Consider the following 23,882-nt stretch of genomic DNA (forward strand, 5'->3'; position numbering starts at 1 on the left):
TTACCCAGAGCTGTCAAAGATACATTATTTCTATCTGTACCAGTTGCTGTCGCCTTGCTTTCTTGCCTTCTAGTAAACCTACTTTTCTGCTTTGTTTACTGGGTGAACCTCGTGTGTATTCATCTATTCTGGTTGAATTTGTTTTATTGGGTAAGATGAAAGGAAAGTAGCTTTTAAGTGTGTTAAATATTGGTGTAGAAAATTCCACATAAGCAATTTCAATACAGCAGGCAGTAAAAATAGTTGTTCGTTTTTGCATATTAGTCATACAATATTTACATTTCTCGTCATGTTCAGCTGCTTTGAAAACATACTTCATTTGAATATGTATTCGCCAGGCTATGCATGGCCTCCTCCTCATTAGGATTACGTGTTGTTAAGATCCTGGTGTACTAGCTATTGTATGTTGTCGTGATTTGGCCATTAAGTCATGTGTGTTTACTTTCCAAAGCTGCAGTCTGCGTTTCCTTCGCCCACCATTTTAAGACTTGTCCATCATATCACAGGCCAAGGAAGATGCATAAATTGGAACCTAAACAGCGCATGCACACATCTCTACGTATTGCCGATATCAAGCATGCACTGATGTTGTACCACTTGTATTTACCTTCTCTGACAAGGGAAGCACAACTCTCAAGTATCCCACGTCCATGTGTAAGGAGCTCCATGAGGCCATGGAAATAGTACTTGTAGTTCTGATAAACAGCACTACAAACCCCAAAAGGCAAAGAAAAAACCTGGTCTGGATGCGTAGGCCTGGGAAAGTTGAGCACTCTGGAGATGTGAAGAGAGCAACATGAACTTCTCACAGGAGTGGATTACTGTGGACAATCCATATTTCCCAATACTCACTTGGTTAGAAGATGGTCTGTTTGTTAGGGCGGACCTGCCAGCTTGTGGTAAAGATACAAAGGAGGGGGAAATACAGCAGTAGCAAAGCAGATCACCGAGTCTAAAGCTTACCCACACCAGTACAATCTCCAGCAACCTTCCTAGAGTCACACCTAATAAATTTTTCATGGGCACCAAAAAAAGTGCAGAGGGGCCGAGTGTTTCTCAGGAGTCCTTTGCAGGTGTTTTCAAATTCCGGTGTTGTCAAGCCTTTATCCCGCCAAATCACCCTTACGTCCTCCACACTATGCTTCCTGTCTCTTCAGCGCACTCATCCACACCCTATTACATCCCTTCATTCTCCTTTTGGACAGTTGTCCTATCTTTTTTCCCTTCTTCTTTCTCCCTTTTCTACTTTTCAATTTCTTGCCCAGAGTCGAAGTATGATGATGACAAATAAGTCTGTGTCCCAAAAATGAGTTCCAGGGAAAATCACTAGCAACCACTGGCTCAAATTAAAGCACGGAAATGTATCCCACCAGAAAAATGTTTGCCCTGCAGCCTATTGAGGAACAGTCGTTGGACGATTTGAGGCTTGCCACCACCTTGCTTGGTGGCCAAACCCACCGTTCCTGTCCACACTGACCTTGAGTCAATATCAAGGAGACTAGTTCCAGAATGACAGGATAGACAACTCCACACCTTCTCCAGGCGGCATCCCGTAGGAAGGTACAATGAAACCACCAACAGAAAATCAGCACTGTAGAATATAGTATATTAAACTAAAAACTGAAAGAAGTGAACAAGCCCGCCAACAAAATCAAAAATAAAATACTCTAGCATCCAAGAAAATGACCATAGTCCTGCCATCACACTAGACAAACCATCAGACAATCTCAGCCTAAAGAAGATTGTTTTTGCCACCACAAACCCTATTAGTGAGCACAGGGTGGATGGCGAAAACAGCCAGTAGTATGCTCTGTGCAGGGGCTGTGGACGCAAGTAGGCCTGCCACGAATGTTTTGATTTATTACGGCCCATAAGTGAGGTACATTTTGCTCCATATCCTCTCGTCAGTGAGGTCTTCCGTGGAGGACCCCCTATCAGTAAGTTCTGTATTACCCAAGCATAGAAATGCCCATTGGGCCTGCCTTTCTTGAACTGTAATACAAAAAGTTAGCTCTAGCCCAATATGGTCCCCGCACATGTATTGTGCAATAAGTGCGGCGCGTGATGTCTCCTGCCACCGCATACTATAAACATAGTGCACCGTGGGCCTGTCCCTGCCAGACCTTTGATCGCTGCCAGCTGGCACACTAGTCACGAGGCACCATAGGCACCATGCGTGCAGCACGTGTGTTTTACTGGGATCTCTGGGTACACACCACCGCCCTGCACAGCAAGGCCTCTTCCCTCTTACCATCCGATCGAAGGCTCCTCCCAGACACCCAAGCAACACTGCCCCATTCTTCCTTTTGGGAACAACGGAGGCTTCTTTATTCTCTGGATTTCTAAATGGAACCTGTGATGTCAGCGCGTGACCCCCCAGTTCTAATGAGTCTGATGAGTGAACCAGGCCCAGCCCCGCATGATGCGTGACTACGGGATCACCCGGGAGCTGCCTTCAGCTCTCCCTGCCAGAGAAGATGGATGGGTGGGGGCAGGGAGCGTGCAGGCCAACTGCCAGCCCTTCCGCCTGGCACCTTCCAAAGACAGCCACTGAGTAAATATTTAGTCAGCAGTCTCCAGACGAGATTTAAATCTCGAACTTCATTTCAAATGCACCTCGAGAGGATTCCATTGGTAGAAAAGGACTACGTAGCTTGCATCTTCCGCTACAAGCAGTGGGACTTTTAAGGGGGCTGGGCTGCATGTAGAGAGGGGAGGTATATGTGTTCACTTTTTATTCATTCATCGAGTAGCTCTCTAGAGCACTTCGATTCGCTCTCTGGTCACTTTCGAGTTTGCACACAAGCAATGGAGTGGTTAGATACCCTTACTGCTCGTCGGGGCACAAGTCCTATAAAAAAGAAGTGGGGGGACTTACAGAGAAAGACAACATGCAAATGACCTCATGAAGTCTCGAGGGAGCACTATGAAAGAAAGAAAATAGTGCTTTTTACATTATTTGTGTAAATACTGGGACAGACTAACCCATCGGACAGTCTTACCGTGTCCGTTATATACAGGGACAGAACAAAGGCAGAAGCATGCCTCTCTCAAGTACCTGTGCAGAGAAGGCAAGCAGTGTGCCTTTGTTTCCCTCTGTGGCATTTACATGTAAATGTAAGGTTCCAGGCGGCCCCCAGTCAGCATATACAAACAAAAGGAGGTGAAAAAAGGCTCCCTCACTGCCTACACATTCCTCATGTCTGAAAATTACACCGGGATGAGTTCAGCATATTTCTGTGGGGCCCAACTTCTTGGCAGGGGGGATGGTGTCCACCCTCTGAAAAGAGTGGGGGGACGCTGTATACCTGCGTGTACCCCTGACTCCAACCCTGCTGTTCGCGCAAGTGTGTCTAAAAACTCAGTGGAGAATATATATTTTTTTTAAAGAGAGGTTATGTCATGTAGCACACTGAGTGAGGGGCCTGTATTTCCAAGCGGTGTAAGGTTTTGTTCTTTGTAGTAAGGTTAGAATGGAACTATTCAGGCTTGCCTAGATGACTTGAAAACTTTTCAATCCCATATTCAGATAAAACACTTCCAGAATTCACACCTCCCTTCCCCGCTTCTCTCACTTCCAGAATTCACACTTCCCTTCCCCACTTCTCCCTGGCATCGCCCCTCCCCGCTTCCAGAATTCACATCACCCCTCCCTGCTACCAGAATTCACAGCACTCCTCCCCTCTACCAGAATTCCCATTGCTGCTTCCAGAATTCACATCACCCCATCCTGCTTCCAGAATTCACATTGCCCCTCCCCGCTTCCAGAATTCACACGACCCTTCCCGCTACCAGTATTAACATCACCCCTACCCACTTCCAGATTCACATCACCCCTCCCCGCTTCCAGAATTCAAATCGCCTCTCTCCGCTTCCAGAATTAACAGCGACCCTCCCCACTACCAGAATTCACATCGCCCCTCCCCGCTTCCAGAATTCACATCACCCCTCCCTGCTTCCAGAATTCACATCACCCCTCCCCGCTTCCAGAATTCATATCACCCCTCCCTGCTTTCAGAATTCACATCTCCCCTCCCCGCTTCCAGAATTCACATCACCCCTCCCTGCTTCCAGAATTCACATCACCCCTCCCCGCTTCCAGAATTCACATCTCCCCTCCCCACTTCCAGAATTCATATCAACCCTCCCTGCTTTCAGAATTCACATCGCCCCTACCCGCTTCCAGAATTAACACCGATCCTTCCCGCTACCAGTATTTACATCACCCCTCCCCGCTTCCATAATTCACATCACCCCTCCCCGCTTCCAGAATTCAAACCGCCTCTCTCCGCTTCCAGAATTCACAACGACCCTCCCCACTACCTGAATTGTCATCGCCCCTCCCCGCTTCCAGAATTCACATTTACCCTTCCCGCTTCCAGAATTCACATCACCCCTCCCCGCTTCCAGAATTCACATCACCCCTCCCCGCTTCCAGAATTCACATCACCCCTCCCCGCTTCTAGAATTCACATCTCCCCTCCCCGCTTCCAGAATTCACATTTACCTTTCCCGCTTCCAGAATTCACACCGACCAGACCTGCTTCCAGAATCAGCATTGCCCTCCCTGTTTCTAGAATTGGCACCACCCCTCTCTGCTCCCAGAATTAGCATCGCCCCTTCCTCTATTCCAGTATTACCTTCACCCCTCAGCCGTGTACTACATAAACCATGTGTACTACTCGTTCTCGCACTCGCAGCCTTATTTATTAAAGGTTTTCTCGGGCTCAAAACACTCTTAGGCGTGTCTCGAGCAAACAATGATGACACTGATTTCCCCACGCTTTTGCCAGGCATAAGGCAGTGTTTAGACTGTCTTAAGTCATAAAAGTCTAGAGCCTCCACTTTTCACAACTGCAGTCTTGGGGTGGAAACCTCACATTACAAACCACATGCCTGCATTGACTTGGGCCAGGGCTGGTCTGCACCCATCCTTCCATATCCTGTAGAAGGCCCTCCGTGAAAAACCAGAACCACAGACCCAAAGGCTGCCAGAGAGCTCTAACTGGCCACGGAAGTGCTCAAAGTGTGCTGCATAAAAACTACATAACATCAGCACATGAGCATAACAGGGGAGGGCAACCTTCCAAGGTTTCAGTTGTAATTATGATGAGCTCTTCAAAGTAGACAATTCTTTTAACTAGCTTTGAGTTAAACATGTATAAATCCAACATTGTTTACATGTTTAACAATTATGTAGAGTCCTTGTTTTCTCTTTATTGAACCCGTCACCCAAGTTTTCAAATTGCTTTGCAATTCTTTGATAGGGAAAGTGTGATTATGCTGACTTAGGGACACCCTGACTGCATGCCCCGCATACTTCAGATTCCTGTTTACTGGCACGCTTTGTAACTGTCTGCCAACAGGAGGCATGTACGTAATGCCAAGGACAGGGCATGGATGCAACAGCAGCATCTCACTATCTCAGATCGCACTCTTCTCTAAACAGGCTGCAAGTGCATTCTGGGGAAAGCTTTAGAGTAGTTCAACTGTTGTGGTTGGCAGATACATTAGGTAGCTAAGAGGCTGTTTTGTTGTTATCAGATCATTGTATAATAGTAGGTAAGTGGCGTCCACACTGCAGCCTTATAGGCCGCTGTAGAGGGCTATATCGGTTGTTAAAGGCCCTGAACACGAGTTATATTCAAGCCGCGATTGAGGGCCTCTAACAACAGGTATAGCCCGAGGCAAAAGGCCTATAAGGCTGTCAGAATATTCCACCCACTGAGGGTAGAATGTTCTAAATTAAAAAGAGAGAGGCATGAAGACAAACCTTGGAATGTTGGAGTTCCGGGCTTCTACTAGCCATTATAAGCCCGGAGCTTCGTCATTGTTTTCAATGGAGCTCTCAACCTTCCAATGTTCTAATAGATGTTATATGTCCATTGTTGGTTGTAATATTCTATATTGGACCAAGTAAGGTCCTCATTCTACCTTGGGTACAAATTCCTCGCTGCAGATTATAATACGATGCTGTGTTTAAAATAATAGGTACGCAATTATCACACCATTCCGAGTTTCAGACTTTGAAATTGGGTTAAAAATAAACAGATTGTACAAGTATTCCTCATTCTAATAAGTGCGAACATAACATTTTCTGGTATTTACAACAACAATTTCTGCCATGTTTGACCTGGAAAGATTGTGCAAGCAAACACCCACGGTGTGCAATTTGCACCCAACTTAGAATTTAACCCTTTAAGTGCTGTGCACGTTCAGCGGACGTTGCGTGCACTACCTCGGTAGTGCTGCGCACGTCCGCTGAACGTCGCGGCCCTGCCCCCGCAATAGAACATTCCGCACCAGCGCGGAACGTTCAGCGCAGAGGAGGGGTTAAATTTGGGATCAAACAGAAGTCTGTGCCAGAATTGTTATTAACCGGAGGTTTGAAATGCGTGCTTACATTGGAAATAAGATGGTATAATACATGAGATGGAAGTATCAGTCAAACCTCAATGCAGCGTGGACCTTACTATTTGAGGTATCGTTGCAACCCTCCGTTAAATGCCAGCAGGTCAACACCCTCTCGAGATGCCCTTGAATCGTGGGGACCGCCCTGAATGCTTTCCTCCAAGGACCCTATGCCTCTCACTCAGAAGCTTCTGCAGGGCAGCACCTCACATTATGATAGTCCTGCCCCCTCACTGACCCACCTCTGCAGCAGTGTCCACTTCACATGTACTCCAGATAACGGATGCTAGTGTCCCACTCCCAGGCTGTTCCTTTCCTTAAGGTTTCCCTGTGCTGTGTCCCTCTTTGTGGTATTCTTGCATTCAAATCCTCGGATACCTGTGTGCCAAAGAGATGCCCCTGCTCCCTTCCGCGAGCTGGCACATGTGGACATTCCTGCTCGCTGAGACGCGCCTTCTCCTGTGACACCCACCTCCTGGTGCTGCCCCCGCCTGTGCTGTGCTCTCTGTGCTTCAACTACTACCTACTACCTTCTCCTACCATTCTACTATCTCAAGGTATGTTGGCATCGTGTGCCTTGATCTCCATGGACGTTATGTTGTGGTCGCCAGGGGTCACAGCAGAAACCAACATCTTGCCCCTTGTGACCCCTGGCATGCCTATAAGACCCTTGACTTCAGAGGAGGCAAACTCAGTGCCAGGAACACAGAGCTCGTCATTATAGAGGTCAGTTAGGGTTCTACTTGCATTGCTTTCTCTCAGTTTTTAAGTACACTAATAGTGAATAATGAAACATTGTTCACAATTAGTGCAATAAAATATGGAGTACAGTTAGCTGGAGTATGACATTCCCTGGCAGTAGAGGTAAGTAAGAAATAAATGCTTTGGAATGTATAAAAATTCAAAAGGAAGGAGGATCAAGGCTAAAGATCCTGCACCAGTCAAAATGCCCTATCTAGGCAAAGTCTGTTGCTTCGTTGATTGGTGCAAAGGAGCCTGGAACATGACCTCCATATGTCCCAAAGAAGTGGCACAGATACCACCTAAACAAATTAAGCAAAGTGTGGCCCAGCACTCAAGCATATAAATTGTGTGTAGATGGAACGTATTTATTGTCCACAATTGCAAAAAAACAAGTAAGCAGTATATCAAGATCTTCCCAAACAAGAGAAAGGAAATCACTAATAAAATTTGATTGTAGATATGAAAGTTCTTTATTCTTTTTTCATTTCTTAAAATTCAAGAGCGCCGTTGCGTTTCGTCCTCATACGGACTTCTTCAGGGCTCTGCTGTCATCGAGAACTTTTCTTGACTTAAATATTTTGTGTGTGTGCTCAAATCAATTGATATAGCAAGACAGTATAAAACGAAAAACCCAAGTGTGTATATAGATGTCGTTCGAAGAGATCTTATTTATACTTGAATTTCTATTATAAAAGTAGATATGTGATATGTATCTCCTGTGCGTCTAAGGTATCGTCTGGTTTAGCATCCTTGAAATGATGCTGTGTGCGACCTTGCGGGTGAGTGTGAGTTTATGTAAGAGAGTGTGTAATTGTGAATATGTGTGTATGTGTAAGCGTGTGTGTGTGAATGAAATTGAAGGTCAAAGGGTATGTGATGTCACTTCTGCTACCCCTGGCATTTTGGTGAATTGACTTTCATGTTTATCTTACTGTTAGTACAGATGCCGTCCCTACAGCGAGGCACTATAACGCTCACTTGTTTTTATTTACCCCTTGGGTCCATGAATTTGTCGCTTCATAATGCTGTAAATGACATTTGTTGCTAATCCATAGTTGAAGGGCACTCTGTTCATCCATTTTAGTTGGTGGTGCAGGGAGTCGAACTTCGGACTTATAGCGGGGGTTCCAAGTGCCCTAATGGTGCCAAGGAAAATGGCCCTATGTCCATCCATCGGGTAGTAAAAGACAGTTATAAATAGAGTGCAGTGGGCGCGCTGCAGACCTGGGCGGGGGCACTGCATCTTCTGCATCATTGACGGCCGTGCCCATGAGTGACAGATACCAACAGTGAGCCTCAAAAGTAGTGCCCTTTCTTATTCATTTGTTATTGACTTTTATTTGGAGCCCTGCATTGCCGTTCAGTTACTTGAACACTACTGAGGAGTTTAAAGTCCTACGGGTGACAGGCGAGCCTCTCCTGACCTCCAGTTGTAGGTAGGGCTCGAGTCGGGGTACAACGCGGGTGGACGGTCCCCCCCCACTTATTTTACCGGGGGGGGGGGGGGGGGGGGGGGGGGGGGGGACACCGTCCCCCTTGCCAAACAGCTGGATTTCACTCTTTGGCCTCTCTGGGACCAGGAGCTCGGCACCTTTCATGACGTCACTTCCAGTTGTGACGTCACTTCCGGTGACAGCGTCCCCCCACTTCTTTTTTTACGACTTGTGCCCTGGTTGTAGGCGATCTCATGTTCCAAATATTCAACCTTCCCGCCTGTTTGTGCCCCCTGGGACTAGCCTGAACGTCCATGCTTCCCAGAAACTCGAAGAGAAGGCCTAAAAATATCCCCAAATATACTGGGAGAGGATGATTTACTATTCTAACTTCAGGCGTCGAATATTTAGGAAAAGTGTTTGTGAGCTCTACTGTACTTTAGACAATTGGAGAAATTGAAAATATGTGCCGGCCAGTGCGCATGCGCACCGCAGACTGAGAGATTGAACGGACTGAAACAGGTCAGCTTTGAGGCTTTTTCTGGAACGCATTTCATGCAACACGCAACTGAAAATGTATCCTGGCAGCATAAATTATGGTGCATGACCACAGAGATGGGATGCCTTCCCATTGACCCGAAGGCGTGCGGAGTCCCTCTTTGCCGACCACTGCAGCAACATTAACCAGCCGCCTTCTGTTTTGTGTAACCATTTTTACAAAGTAACAATGTGCTTACATTAAAAACTATCAATTTTGCTAGTAAAATCTTGGGCGCCCAAAAAATAAATGAATAATAATCTCCGTTTTTAAGGGTCTGTAGGGGAAATTGAAGTGGGGGTGAGTATAGATACTTAGTTACTAAAGGCAGGGTGTTAAGTGGAATTAAAAAAACTGGGGTTCTCCCCAAGGGGCGTGGCAGATGCAATTAAGGTCTTGGCTTAAAACACGTAAACTAAAAATCTGTGCCTGGCATAGTGTGTCGCCAGACTGGTATTTTGCTGCTTCTGCCATTGCATCCAGATATAAAATAAAAAGTAACACTACGCCTATAACAAGCCAGAGCCATTGGTTTTGTCAATGGTTGTTAGTAGCCTAAGATAGCAAAGCAACAACTATGGCTTCGTTGTATAGAATATTGAAAATGCTTCAGTTTTGAAATGATGAGACTGAAAGAACTATAAGGAGTCCCTTCGAAGTTCCCTCGCAGGCAGTGATGGGTGGCACTGCTGCAGAGATAGGATTTGTTTTCACCCTGAGGGTGACGACAAAAATGGAGAGCCTGATAGGGACCCGTCTCAGCACCTGCTGTTTAGAACTGCCAGAGCTGAGCACTGGCAAGACCCGGCCCACTTAAAGCCCTGACTGCAGGTAGCACACGTGCGTTTCCAGTGTGCCCCGAGCTCTTAGCCCGGGTGTCCATTGGCCGAGCAAAGCTGCCATGGTCCATAAAACACTAACTACGGAATATGAAGCCCCCCCCCCACACCTCACCCGGTGTTGATTAAAACAGCCATCGCCGGGGTGCAGTGGACCCCTGAGCCCCGCGGGTCCTGGTGCACTGCTCCTGCTGCACTCACGAGTGCTGCGCCTCTGGGCTGTCTGTTGTTTTAGTGACATGCGCCTCTGTGCTCAGACTAAACGACCCCCCCCCCCGCTCTCCACTGCTCCAGATTGCAGCGTTTTATGGCTGCGGCGCCGTGATTCACTTAAGGAATGGTTGCGCCCCTATGTTTATGCCCCTTTAATCGTGCCCACTGAATGTATTAGAACATTTATTGCAGCGTTCGGGTGGGTGGTCACCAGTTAACATTTACCCGAGGTCTCGTTTTACACGAGACATCCTTTGACAGGAGGTCAGAAGTTCAAATCTCCCCGTGCAGATGGTTATGAAGAGAAGGCGGCTAGGTGAACATTGTTAGAAGACATGTCTGCATGCCTAGCAACACGGGCTGTGTTCACACGCTGTGCACTGTTCACACACACACACACACACCCACACACACACAGGCACCGCCTGGCACGGACGCACATGGAGAATACTGGGAAATTTTCCATTAAATGCACGAACATTGTATTTATTTAGCATCTTTATCAAGGGCTTTTCACCAATGGATATTAGTTCACTGTACAATTGAACAACAGCGTCTGTGGCATATTATACAAGAATAATATGATAACACCAATAGCTACAACATAAAGTTATTTATACATCTATACAGGTAAAACGTTGGTTTTAAATTGAGGAATCCCGCTGTAATCTAACAGGCACTCTTAAGTGCATTTATAATATCAGTGAAGCTCGTGTCTTGCCTCCAGACCCTCGAGCTCAGTTCCACTCCACTGTAAAGACACAGTGGTGGCACGCAGCTCACAATATGACAACTGGAGTGTGTTTGTTTAAAGGAGTCCTCAAACGTTGAAGCTAGGGGACAGCTGAAGAGGGTTCGGCCAGTGAAGGACACACATTTGTCTAGCTCGATATTCACTCGGACAACAGGCAAGAGCCCTGACACACTGTGTTTACCTAGGAAGGGGGCAGAGGGGTTGGCACACAGGGGGAGTCGCTGCAAGTTGTGATGCCCTCTTGCCGGTGGGTATTTCTGCACGCCGGTTTGACAAATGCCCCCTCTGCTGTCACTGTGCCAAGGCTGAGCAGCTGTGTCTACAGACTTTGTCACAGCCATTTGTGAGGACTCGGCACACATTCCGAGGACGGCTCCTCGGTAGAAAAGCATCTCCGCTGTGTGGTCGTGGGCATGTGTCCAACGCCCCAGGGCTGCCTGTACATTATTGGGAGGTAGACTGGCCTCACAGGAGTAAAACTGCTGTCACACCTTTTGTGCTGCCACAGGGGGATGTCACCTCCCAGAGTTCAGAACCGGAGCACTATTAAGAAGTAAGCGAAGTGGGCTGTCTACCGTGCGTTAATGTGTCCCTCTTCAGGTAATATCCCGAGCAATACTGCAAGAAATAAATGAGAATCATTTCAAAGTTAGAGCACAACACGCAATCCGAATATGGATACGAGCGTATTGGATGCCCCGAAACCCGGATTTAACGAACAACTTAAAGTGAGTAGATTAGTGTCTCAGAAGACATCTTCCCATGTGTATTTTTAGGTCGAGGACCTAAAGGCTGCGCTTGCGCAGTCTGGGATCGGAGAATTAATGTCCCTTAGTAGCGCTTTGGAACCAGCCTCCCTGCCCTGTCTCTCCTCCATTGGCTGGCTTCCTAAACGGCGGCCAGCCATTAGAGGAGAGATGCGTCACTCCGATTTAGCCCCGTCTTTTTCGGATTTGGGGGCGTAAGTTTTGCTGTTCTTTAGACAGTGACGTTGTCTGTTACTCAAAACAGCAAAACCACGCCCCCAATCCGAAAAAAATTCGGAAGCTGGCGGGCGCCATTTTTTTCTCGTCTGCGGTGAGGTGAGGATCGATCGTCTTATGCCGCAGGACCCTGCCATTGCCTCTTCTACCCAGTCCCCCACCCTCCTGTCCCCTGGGCGCCCGGAGATCACTGCTGCCGCCGGCTCCGTTTGAAGGTAAAGCACCCGTGTCCGTTTCCCACCCCCCTCCCGCTGTCCGTGTCTTTTTCCCGCCCCCTCCCGCTGATGAGGTCACCGCTCCCCACTTGCAGGCCCTTTGATGTGGATTAAGCTCTCAGGTCACATCATCAGTGCGGCCTGTGGAGTGGAGCACCCCCTACCTCCTCCGTCTATCTCGCAGAGTCTTCCCGATCATCCCTTCCGTTGCTGATTTCGGGTGTCTCCCTCGGCGATGTATCCCAGGCCGGGCGGCTGCACCTTTGTTTGCTGCTCCCAGAAGCAGGCGTGTTTCTCTGCTGCTCTCTGCCCCCCAGGCCTGGCAACACTGGCACTTCGGACTGTCCCAACAACTCGTTTTTAGTATGTCTTGCCTCTAATGTGGTCAGGAGATGTTGGTAGTATGACCATGAGCGTGCCTCGTAGATTCACGGGGTGGAGGAGGGAGCGGGCACACTGTTAAAGAACAGGGCAGTCGTCACACAACTGCAATGAATGGAAGACAGGTGACATTTGGTCAGTGGTTTCTCCGGCTTCTGCTGCACTGAGTGCATAATCCGGTATAAGAATAGAATCTACAGCCTGTGTTCGCGTGGTGTTGTGTGTTGACGGGACAGACGGCTTCCCCCTGCCACCAGTGATGTGACGTGGCATCGCAATGTGAAGCAGGTAATCTCACCCCCACATCAGCCATGCGAAGCCTTGGGTGTCCCCCCCCTCACTACACAATATAATGCAAGGTATGTGCAAACGTGGACTAGTATTCACAAAGTACACTGTAAACGTCCTCCCATAGAGTTACCTCGGCTTTGGAACTAGTTAGTGCTTAGTTTTCATTCTGGAAACATTTTCGGAGTACTCCTGAAAAGCTGCTGCAGCCCCCAGGAGCGCTCACAATCATAACCCTTTCGACGTGCACTAATGTACCTTGTACATATGTATTGACACACGTGCACTCAGCAAAACTGCGTTTCTGCCCGCTAACCTATGTATGCGTTTGTCCACACCGCCACCAATCTCGGCTGTCTTACCTCCGCATTATCACCCTGGGTCAGCATTTACTCCTGCCCTGTGCACCATTACATCTCTGCCGCGGCCAGGGTGGAAATGGGCCGGTGTAATGCTCGTGAACACTATATTCATGCACCAGCCTTCCATAGCATCTCTACCGAAGAAAGCATATTTACTACACATTACTGGTGGAATCGTGCATGTGTGTAAACCAATGCAGGAGTGGATTCAAACCATGAATTTACTCTGTTCAGAAGTAGAACAAAGCTGCGTACCGGGCTCGTGACTCGGCCCCAGTGTGTGCGTGAGGGTGCAGCAGTGTGTGTGTGTGTGTCTGTGTGTGTGGGGGGGAAGCCTCTCACCTCTCTCGGGCCTCCCACGCAAGGCTGAGGCTGCCACCATCACCACCCTCTGTTCAAGACACCCCCTTTAATTCCAAGAGCCCCCTGCCGTGGATAGAGGTACGTGTCCATTTCTTTCTACGAGTTTCGGGTGTCCTTCTTGGAATGTGCTCTCTGCCAGGTTGGCACCTCATATGTCGGAGACAGCACCGCACTGGAGGCACTGCTAAACTAAAGGTCTCCATGGCCGTATTAGGAGGAAGGTCAATGCCACCGACAGCTCGGGGGCATTAATGCGGGTTAATAGTGCCCAAAACTTGTCTCTCACTTTCTAACCGCCCGCCCCTCCCCAGATCAAGAATTCCCTCGCCCAAAGGTGGGTGTCCCTCTCTCCCCCTCGCCCAAAGGTGGGTGTCCCTCTCCACCCATCTTCTAAAGGTGGGTATCTCTGTCCACCCCTCGCTCAAAGCCTGGTGTTAGTCTCTTCCCCTCACCCAAAGGTGGTCACAATCACGCCAACTCTGTCACCACTTCCACTGTCCTCTGCCTGAAGAGAGAATTTTCGGTGCTTATGTCCTACATTTGTAATTAAGGACTTGGCTTCAAGACAGCAATCCCACTTAATATTCTAGTGAATACATCAGTATCTTTTGTGCATTTCGAGGAGAGTGGGATTTTTATAGCATGCTTTAAAGCAGTACATTATCTAAATGCAACACTTTACTTTAGAATCTGCCAATGAACTGTATAAACAGCTACCCACATTGCAAAATGAATCCATTATGATGTTTACAAAGCTCTTCTATTTAATTTTGCACACTACACGGATATCCCAATAATGATACAAATGCAAAGCTCTCTTAATGTGGTCCTCTTCCAGCAAAAGGTATAACAGTCCTACTGCTGAAACATCCATGTTTCTTTTTCTGTACGCTTAATTCTGATTTACCTCATGCATGAATATCCTGACATTCATGTTTTGCAACATTGTTATTTATTTGAAGTACCTCTCTTCTGTATTGCATGAATTAAATACATATTTTATCAATAGTTAAAACCAAGTCAATATATAAACAAGATTAAAATACGTATGTATATATAAAGGTTCACACTGTTAATCCATAACCAGTTTAATTGAATTGTACGTTTGAGTTAAAACAGGCCATGCGTTCTCTGAAAGGAGATATGTAGTCTTCCATTCTGAGATATTTATTTTAAAGTTTTAAGCCTTGGGCATGCATATGTTGGAGAGCAGTGGTGTAGCACTGGCCCCCGCAGGCCCCCCTGTACAGGGGGGGGGAGGCGAGCTGCAGGGGGCTCTGTGTGTGTGTGGGGGGGGGCGCTGTGTGTGTAGGGGGGCTGTGTGTGGGGGGCTCAGTGTGTGTGGGGGGCTCTGTGTGTGTGGGGTGGCTCTGTGTGTGTGTGGGGGGGCTCTGTGTGGATAGCTTTTTTTTGTAGGTGGCTCTATGTGTGGGTGGCTCTGTCTGTGTGAGGGTGGCTCTGTGTAGGGGGCTCTATGTGAATGACTGTGTGGGTGGCTCTGTGTGGGTGTAAATGCAATAGGTCCTGCATTTGCGAGCGATTAAACTATTGGCATTGTAAATGACAAAGCCATTTATTTAACGATTAAGCTATTGGCAATGTAAAGGACAATGCCATTAATTTACGATTTAAAAAAAATTATAATAATTCATGAGCAATACCAATAGCTCTACCTTTAATAATGCCGAGACCATTGCATTGTAAATGCTTGTTAAATGTTCAGGGCCTCCATACAGAGTCTACAAACGTGATTTGTGGGCATACACCCTTTGAATCTGATTCAAAGCACCAGGATATGCAGACTCCTACACCAGAGTAACTTACTCCTGTGGACAGTATGCCGATACATCAGATGGTCCATAGTTGTAAGTTTACAGTTGGACGCGGGAAGGGAGGCTTACCACAGAAGGGAGTGTAAATGTAGGAAACATTTGCAAACTTAGAAGTTTGCGGATATTGACAAACATGGAAACACATGTGAAACCTCTCCTGTGAAAGTCATGAGTAAGCGCCTTTCCATAATCATAAACAAAAGGGTAATGTCTCCATATTCCATGAGTGTTTAGTGGAAGTGGTTTCTCAATGGGAAACACATTTTCCTTGTGGAGAAAAAAGTTAAATAAAAAATGTACAAATGCACATTTCCGCCAGGTGCGCTCCAGTGAGTTGCCGCAATGCTGACTGTCCGCAAAGGTATTCAAGGTAGAATAGGTACACACCTGGCGATGTGTGAGGAGGCCTCCTTTGACTTTTCTACAAAACTGATGCAAATCTGGCCCACAGGCTATATATGGTCTGAAGAAAGTGTAACCCACAGAGAAAGCCTAACAGAGGAAGTTTTGTGAACAATGTGACAGGTTTTCCTTCCTGCCCCAGAGCATGGAGCGGTGTGATTCCAAACCTTGAGAGCAGGGGAGGCTGGCGGCTTCCTCACAACACTGCCAAGCTAAACATCTGAGGCAGGAACACTTGTATGAAATTGCAGAGTCCAGGCCATTGCAAGCCATGTGGTCTCCTTTACTCTGTTCCCACTCAGCTTTCATGCACAAATAAAATCATGGCTGAGCTTGAGGAAAGGCAGGGGCCTGGCTTCTGGGGACCGCCTCCCTTGTAAACCCTTCTTTGGCTGTGTCTTGGGGAGATCTGTAAATGTCTGTCTGCTGCATTCTCTGTACAAAGGAGCCAGGACTCTACAAGTGTATTACTACTGTGAGGTACTGAACTATATAACTTACAAGACTCCCCCTTCTTTTCTTCTAGATGACGGAGGGCCGGCGATGTCAGGTGCACCTCCTAGATGACAGGAAGCTGGAACTTCTTGTTCAGGTAAGGCCGCCTTTACTTTTAGGTTCAGTTGCAATGGTGAAGCTGACCTCTGGCAGGAGTGTGTAACTTGGAATCTGTACCGGGGTATATAACATTGTTAACATGGAAGTAGTCAGACACCTCTAGCGCTTTCAGGGCATTTTACAGCTTATTCTTATCAATTTCGGACAATTTAAAGCAGGCAAGTACCACAACTCCCAACATGCACAGATTTGTTAAACAAAAGCCCTCCTGGGCATGTGTTGGACACCTGCATTAAGGTCGCCTCTGGCCTCCAAGTGTCCAGTGCAGAGAATAAGCAAGTCTTATCTTCCTTCTTATCTCTGCACAAAGCCACACTTTTTAATGGACACCAGACACTGTATTAAGTGGGTTCCCAGACCCAACCCCCTAAATATATATAGGCTCGTCCATATGACCAGAGTGTACAAACATCAGTTCAGGAAGACTTGTTAAGCACCTGTGAACTACTCCCTTTTGGACCTTTCTTTTCTAGGCCATTCGGGTTTTTGTTTTTTTTTGATAACTTTATTTCGGTCATTGACCATAAAAGTGCAGATAAAATACATACAAGCACAATGATAAAATCCATTACTAAAACAATTAAAAAAGTTATTAAACAGTAAATTATCAAAAGAGAGAACTGATTTCCCAGTTACTTCCTTATAGCAAAGGTAGTTCTTCTGCGCCACATACCATGTTTTGTTTATTTCTGAAAATATGTCACATTCTTACATTTAGATTTTCATAGCATGGCAAGATATTTTCTTCTCATCCTGGCAGTGGATAGTTGACTCCTCTGTCCATACCATGTAGTAGGGGTGTAAATTGTGAACGGTGTCTAATGTATTACTCGAAGCAGCATACCACATGTTGCGGACATGTACTATGAAGCAGTGACAAACATTGTGATGGCAATTGTGGGATATCATTGTTGACAGTGTATAATAATATCACATATTCAGAATTATATTTGATCCAACAATTGTAACTTATTTTAACACCGCCACGATAATAGTTTCATTGCTATGTTACCATTGTAAATGTGAAATTGAACATCTTGTCCTTAAAATGTTTTCAAACAGCTAGGACCCCGGTGATCGAGCCTAAGGTGTAAGGTAGTAGCTATTGCATGCATAAAACCCTTGCACATAAGCTGGTTTGAGGACTGCCAAGATACCATTTGTTTCCAATTCGGCAAGGTCATGACTTGCCTCATAAATGGTGCTACCCACAATGCAATTTATTTAAGAGGGTGGTTGTTGTTTTTTGCCTCTTGTTAAATACCTCAAATATCGATAGAGGTGTAACTGCACGGTGAAATAATAAACATTACCTGGTGTGTCCAGGATAAAATCCAGACAGTTTGTATGTGAAATGAAACTTTTACAGTATTACACAGCTGATGGCTTTCTTTCTCTCTGAATTTCCTCGACCGTGTTTGCAACGAAGCCTCAGAGGAGCCTTCCGAGGGTATTATGTTGTAAAGTATTTACATAGCACTTCTTTCCTGTGGTGGGGCCTCGTCGTGTCCCTGGAGGACCTTTTCATGGCCCTGGGTGGAAGACTGTGATTTTGTAGTTTAATCTTTAATAGAAAGCATTGGGTGTGAGGATCTGATACCTGATCCAGTCATGTTGCAGCAACCTTTACTCTGTACTTATGCGTGAGGAGGTGTGGAAATGTGCACCAGTTGCAAGTGGTGAGAACCTGTCTTATGGGAAGGAGGTGGACCACTGATGGGCAGTTCTGCTAACATCACAGGGTGTTGAGACCAGTGCGCGAGTTGACTGGGGTTAACCGTGTTGAAGGCTTCTGGGAGGTCAAGCAGGATCTGTGTGTAGACCATCATCCAAGACAGCGAGCGGTGATTCTCTGATCCGCGTCACAGCGGACTCTGTATCTTGCTGCCGGCAACGCCGAGGCAGAAACATACAAGAAAGCTGTGCTGTTTATGGAGGACAGAGAGTAAGATGCCTACAAACATCCTGCAAACCCCGCATAGGAGTAAGAGGCTCAACATAGGTCTTTAGTTGTAAATATACTGAGGGCTTGTATTGGGCTTTTTCAGCAGCTGAGTTTACGATGTTCTCTTACTCAATGAAATGGCCAATCTGCCAGTAGGCTGTATCAAGAAATTGAAATATCTTGCAACATGGTTGTAACATGATCTGTCCGTCTAGCTCGTGCTGTTATCTCTCCGTTTCTCATACCTCGTTTCCCTTTCTTCCTCTCCCACCCAGTTAGTTGTTTTGTTTCCTCCAGATCTTATGTTGTTCCTTTCAAAAGATACATTCACAAATAACTTTGTTGGATTCGTTTCTGCGGTCCATTGTCCAAAACTCATATGATGAAGAATTACAAGAGGGCAGCATTGAATTGGAATCCCATTCCATATGAATTTAAGAATCTACTGCCCTCTAAATTCAATAATCCCAAGTAATTTGGAGAAAAACGAGTTTGCTTAAGCAGTGCAGAATGATGCACTATGTGAAAGACTTCTTAAAGGATGTCAAATAGGATTTTTCAGTTCCATTGCTTGGCATTTTTACGCTGTGTTGATGGTTATAATGAAGATCCAGGACGTGTTTTGTGTCCATTCGGCTTCGGGTTTGCTTCTATGTGAATCGACGTTTCAGGGTGCCGGCGAAAAATATGACCACTAGTAGCAAAGGAAGAAAGATATCTGACAGACCGTATTTAAAATGACTACACATAATGGAGAGCGCTGATGCACAAGCATAAAAACCTACATTTTCTAAGTTATGTTCATGAAATCCGAAAGTCATTCGCACATTGTTTCACAAAGCCCAACAATATATAGAACCTGGTCCAACTCCTTGTGAGATGTCATGCAGATTGGTGAGGTTGTTTTTTGCTACAACCCCTAATACTTACCAAATTGATGCACACTTTGCAAACAAAGTGATGCTCAGAAGCAGTCCAGTATATACTGAGACAACCATACTCAATGGATGGCTTTTTCCAAGCTGTACCAAACTGTGAAAATGCATTTAATACAAGGCATCTTGGGTAACCGTAACTATTTAGGCAGTGAGTACCTACAGGGTATGATATATTGTATTAATATGTTTAAGATTACATTTCAGAAGCTAAAAATGTTCCTCTTTTACACATGGCACATCTGCCCTTAGAAGTTGCTTATATTCTGAAGGAAATGTGTGGCACTTCCATTGCATTCCTCGAGGCAGTGTGAGTAACAGGGGCAGGAAGTCTGATTGTCTCAATCCACAAAGATAAGGAAAGCCATGAATGGGAATGTTGTAAACAGACTTGAATCACAGGAAATGTATTTGACTTGTGATTCCCGCCTCAACGTAAGAATCCACTTTCTTGTTGTGCTGGCATGGACAACTCGAGCAGCACAACCATATCTCAACTTTGCAATAATGTCTAATTTGACTACTTCTCATAACGTTCAGAGATATAATGTCTATGACCTAACATATTATGAACAAAAAGTCTTTCAGAATTCGTTAAAGCACCAAATTTGAGTTGATGTGTATTGTCGGTGACCCAATCCGATGATTTGTTGTTTTAAACTGGTACAAAGTGGGTCAGTCTAGAAGGGTCCACTGAACAGCGGTGGCTTATTGTTCAGTTCTGCACCAAACGAGGAGTTCACAGCACTTTTAATTCCCCTCAAAGAACCATTAGAAGTTCATCGTTTTTAACAGGAGAAGATGCCTTGCGTGTTCCCTTGCATTTTGGATTGATCTCTGGATTCCGCGGACGATTAATAGGTTCAATGATGTAACTTAAGTTGAATTACCTTTTGATGTTCTGAATTTCTGGAAATAGATCCCTCATCTGCCTAGATGTGCGTATTGTATCTTCTGCATTCTCATTGAACTTCAGAATGAAATAGTTCTCATTGAACTTCAGAATGAAATAGTGCATTACTGAGCTGTGTGTCTTGCGCTGAGGCCAATTCCTGTGCCTAGGGTGACCAGATTCTCAAAACAAAAAACAGGGCAGGTCATAGACATAGAAGTAGGACTGCGGTTTGCAGTAACCATCCACATAAAAGTAGGACTATTTGACAGCTGTCATAGACATAGAAAAGGGACTACAATGACAGCTCCCTCCACAGACCAAGATGAAGCATTACAGACAACAAGTCCGAGGTCTTTTATTGGCACCCCTCTCCTTTACACAGCAGCATTAGTACTTTTTATTACATTTACACTTTTAAGGACTATAGCATATATTTGCCAAAAATCAATAAAACATCACAGGCTAGCAAACGACAGTGCAAAGAGAGCATGCGCGTGCATGCTCAACTGGAACAATGAAAAACAGTGACATTTCTGTGTTTAACCCGGACACTGTTTGAAAACAGGGACATTTGAGTCACTTGGAGAAAAATGTCGGGACACGGGGACACTTCTCCAAAAACGGGGACCGTCCTGGGAAAACGGGGACATCTGGTCACCCTATGTGCTTGACTATTGCTTACAGATCGTCCGCTCCTCTTATTTACAGTGCAAAAAGCTCTGTTAAGAATGAACTTAAGGGTGCGCATAAGTGCTCTTGTACAAAAGAAACACAATTAGTCACAATTTTGCACGCTACAATTTAGCAGGCTCTTGTGTAGCACATTAATTGAAGGCCAAGTACCATATTGTAGAACTTCTAAACTTCCATTACAACCTATTTACATCCTTCCTTCTTTGATCTATTATGTTTTAGGTCTGGTGTTAGCCAAGACCTATTGATTTTAGTAGAATTTTTTGTATAATATACTTGCTTAATTGGCTTATGGCCAACCCTCTTAGTCCATTGTTCTGTTGTTGTGTCGTTCACATTTGCTTCCACCTATAACAGCATACACCATGGGGCAATGGGTTAGCCCACTTCAACCATTGGCTAGCTTCACTGCGAATGATGAAATGTAGCCCTTTCACAAGGAGAACATCTATTCATAAATTAGTTCCAATAAGTTCCAGGGACTACTACGGCAAGGTGTGCTTTCTCAGACCAAAAATGTTTTTGCTTTTAGCTAATATTTTTGTTTTGATTGATGAGGGCCAGTCAGCTTCCCCAACAATAAAGTTTTGCAAAATCATGACAAAAAAAAACAACAGTCCTCAAACAAAATAATTACGTCATCAGAAAGGGAAGGACTGACGTGAATTAGATGAAAGATAAATGATGGTTTGAAACTGACGACTTTCCTTTTGTAACTAAAATGTATACCAATTGCTACCTCATGTCAAAATGAACTCATACAGTTATCTCACATCCTGAAACTATATAACCGCTACCTCATATGTATGACGAAAAGGACAAATGACATAACCTCATGCTGTAAAGTTAACTCGCATTATAATCGACAAACTTGAGTGGAATGTAGTTACATAAGCACTAACTATAGCCATTTAATTATCTACCTCATATCTATATGTTGGTTAATGGTTACCATCTTGTTAATATTTATCCTACTTCTATGTGAAGCGCTCTGATACCCACGGGTCTTGTTCGCGCTATACAAAACTCTCAATAAATAAATAAAAATAAATAACAGTTTGACCAGTGCCAGACCTATTCACTTTGCCAATGTTTGTTTTGTATGTCCCTTGATATACACAAAACTCTGTCTTTAACACATCACAAGGGAAGAGCATTTCTGTAATTCAGAGTTTTTGCTATTATGTATTTGCTAATACTGCAGGTTTTTTTCTGATCTGTCAACATGTACATATTGGAGACGAGTTCATGACGTCAGTATGTACCATATAGTAGCCTAGGAATCATTCATGATCAGTCACTATATCCGTACCAGCTAGTGAGTGATAAAGCAATCCTTATATCTGTCCTTGTGTACAGGTGCATGGGATTATACTTGGAAGTAGTCATCACATAGGTCACTGTATAGCATTACTAAGTAGTGAGCCGGAAAGCATTCATGAAAGCTGTCTATTTGTGCTGGTACTGGTTAACGAAGTAGGAGACATCTATGATATGTTACTGAGGAATTAATAAGGAAGTGTTCATAATGTGCGGCACTATGTACTAGTCTGGGTTGTTAACAAAGGAGCAATTCATGACACCATTAGTCTATAATGAAGCAGGAAACATTCATAACATTTCTCACTGATTCCATTCAGCCAGATGCATTGATGTTATAGGTGAAAGTTAGCCTGCCTGTTACTATATGTTAATATAATGAGCAAACTGGAGTCTTGGTAGATTCACAAAGAATGAGTCCATGTATGACTTCAGAATCTCAAAAAACCATTGGAATTGTACAAAATTCAAAGATTCCCAGGCACACTCTTCTAGTCATGCTTCTGTAGAACATCTGCAGATGAAATATTAAGATGTAAATGTTCATTTTGCATGTCTTGTTCTCCACAGTGAAAGCATTTCATCTCCTGAGACTTAAGTGTTCCAATGCTTAATGAATCATTCTTTGTAGAACTAGGTTAATCAGTAGAGGAAAGAACATGGATAGGTCTAGAATCGTAACACTGATAACTATAATTTTGAATAAGATTTGTCAGGAGCTAAGACCCCATGTGAAGGCTTCCCATGCTGACATTGACATCATTTTTAACCAGTTGATGATAGGTTTCGGAGGGCAGTATGTTTTTTTTGCACAATGCTTCAAGAAGGCTGTTCCAATCGTTTTCAGCATGTTACAAACATGCTCTACCCTCTGTTCTAGCTGTCTAGGCCTTTTCTTCTGGTCACTTTAAATTTAATTGTATCCTGAAACCAGAGGCTGAGTTAAGTCCCTCTTTCAGAGGATTGGTGTGAACCCATGCACTGCTTGGCGTGCAAGAGTTTCTCCTTTAAAAGGGATTCTGACTAACCGATGTAATTGACAAAGGACACTCCAGATGTGCATTACTGGTTAGTGTCCTTGCCACCATATACCACAGTCACTGTAACCTTTGCATATGCTTTTGTGTCAAGCCTGCCTATAACTCATTACAGAAACGCAGCTCGTGGCCTGTGGTAGCAGAAGCCACAGTAGCAAGATTCCCCAGAAAAAGGAAGCGTTGACCAGTCTAAAAAATTCGGGATGAAAAGATTTGCAAAAATCCACTTGTTTTCCCTTTGAGAAAGTAGAATACAATTTTTTTCCTTTAGCCAGCATTGCACTGCCCATTTTCTTGATGAATCTACACCACCCTGGTAGCACCTAGGTTATTGGTTTTCAAATAGATTTGAATCAGTCTAGGTGACATTCAGTTAAGCCAATTCCTTTTTTATTCACCCAGGACAGTCAAAACAAATGAAAACTACTAGACACCGGACATGAATGATCCATGAGTCTATGAATGACCTCAGTATTATGCACCTAGCAATGACGCACAGTCCGGCCAGTAGAGGTGCATGGCGAGTACCGCCAGCCCTTCCTGAACCAGAACTAAGAGAGCCAATCAGATTGTTCAGCAGTCAGTTGAAATCTGCACCAGTTCATTCCAGGTACAAGGTGATGTGCTCACTGGTGAATCCCTTCTTGGGTCTCGACCATTACATTGTCACTGCCAACTGTTCAT

General features: G+C 45.1%; 1 protein-coding gene across 7 annotated transcripts in view; it reads left to right on the forward strand.

Moving 5' to 3' along the window:
• Window positions 1–23,882, forward strand: part of FRMD4A (FERM domain containing 4A) — an 853,273-nt gene that overhangs the window by 459,552 nt on the left and 369,839 nt on the right. For all 7 annotated transcript variants that reach the window (XM_078674208.1, XM_078674207.1, XM_078674206.1 and 4 more), the window contains exon 2: window positions 16,285–16,350. In XM_078674208.1, coding sequence (XP_078530334.1) covers window positions 16,285–16,350 — 66 coding nt within the window. The remainder of the gene's footprint in view (window positions 1–16,284; window positions 16,351–23,882) is intronic.

Source organism: Lissotriton helveticus, chromosome 1_1 (assembly GCF_964261635.1).
Source record: "Lissotriton helveticus chromosome 1_1, aLisHel1.1, whole genome shotgun sequence".
In the NCBI taxonomy this organism is placed as follows: domain Eukaryota; kingdom Metazoa; phylum Chordata; class Amphibia; order Caudata; family Salamandridae; genus Lissotriton; species Lissotriton helveticus.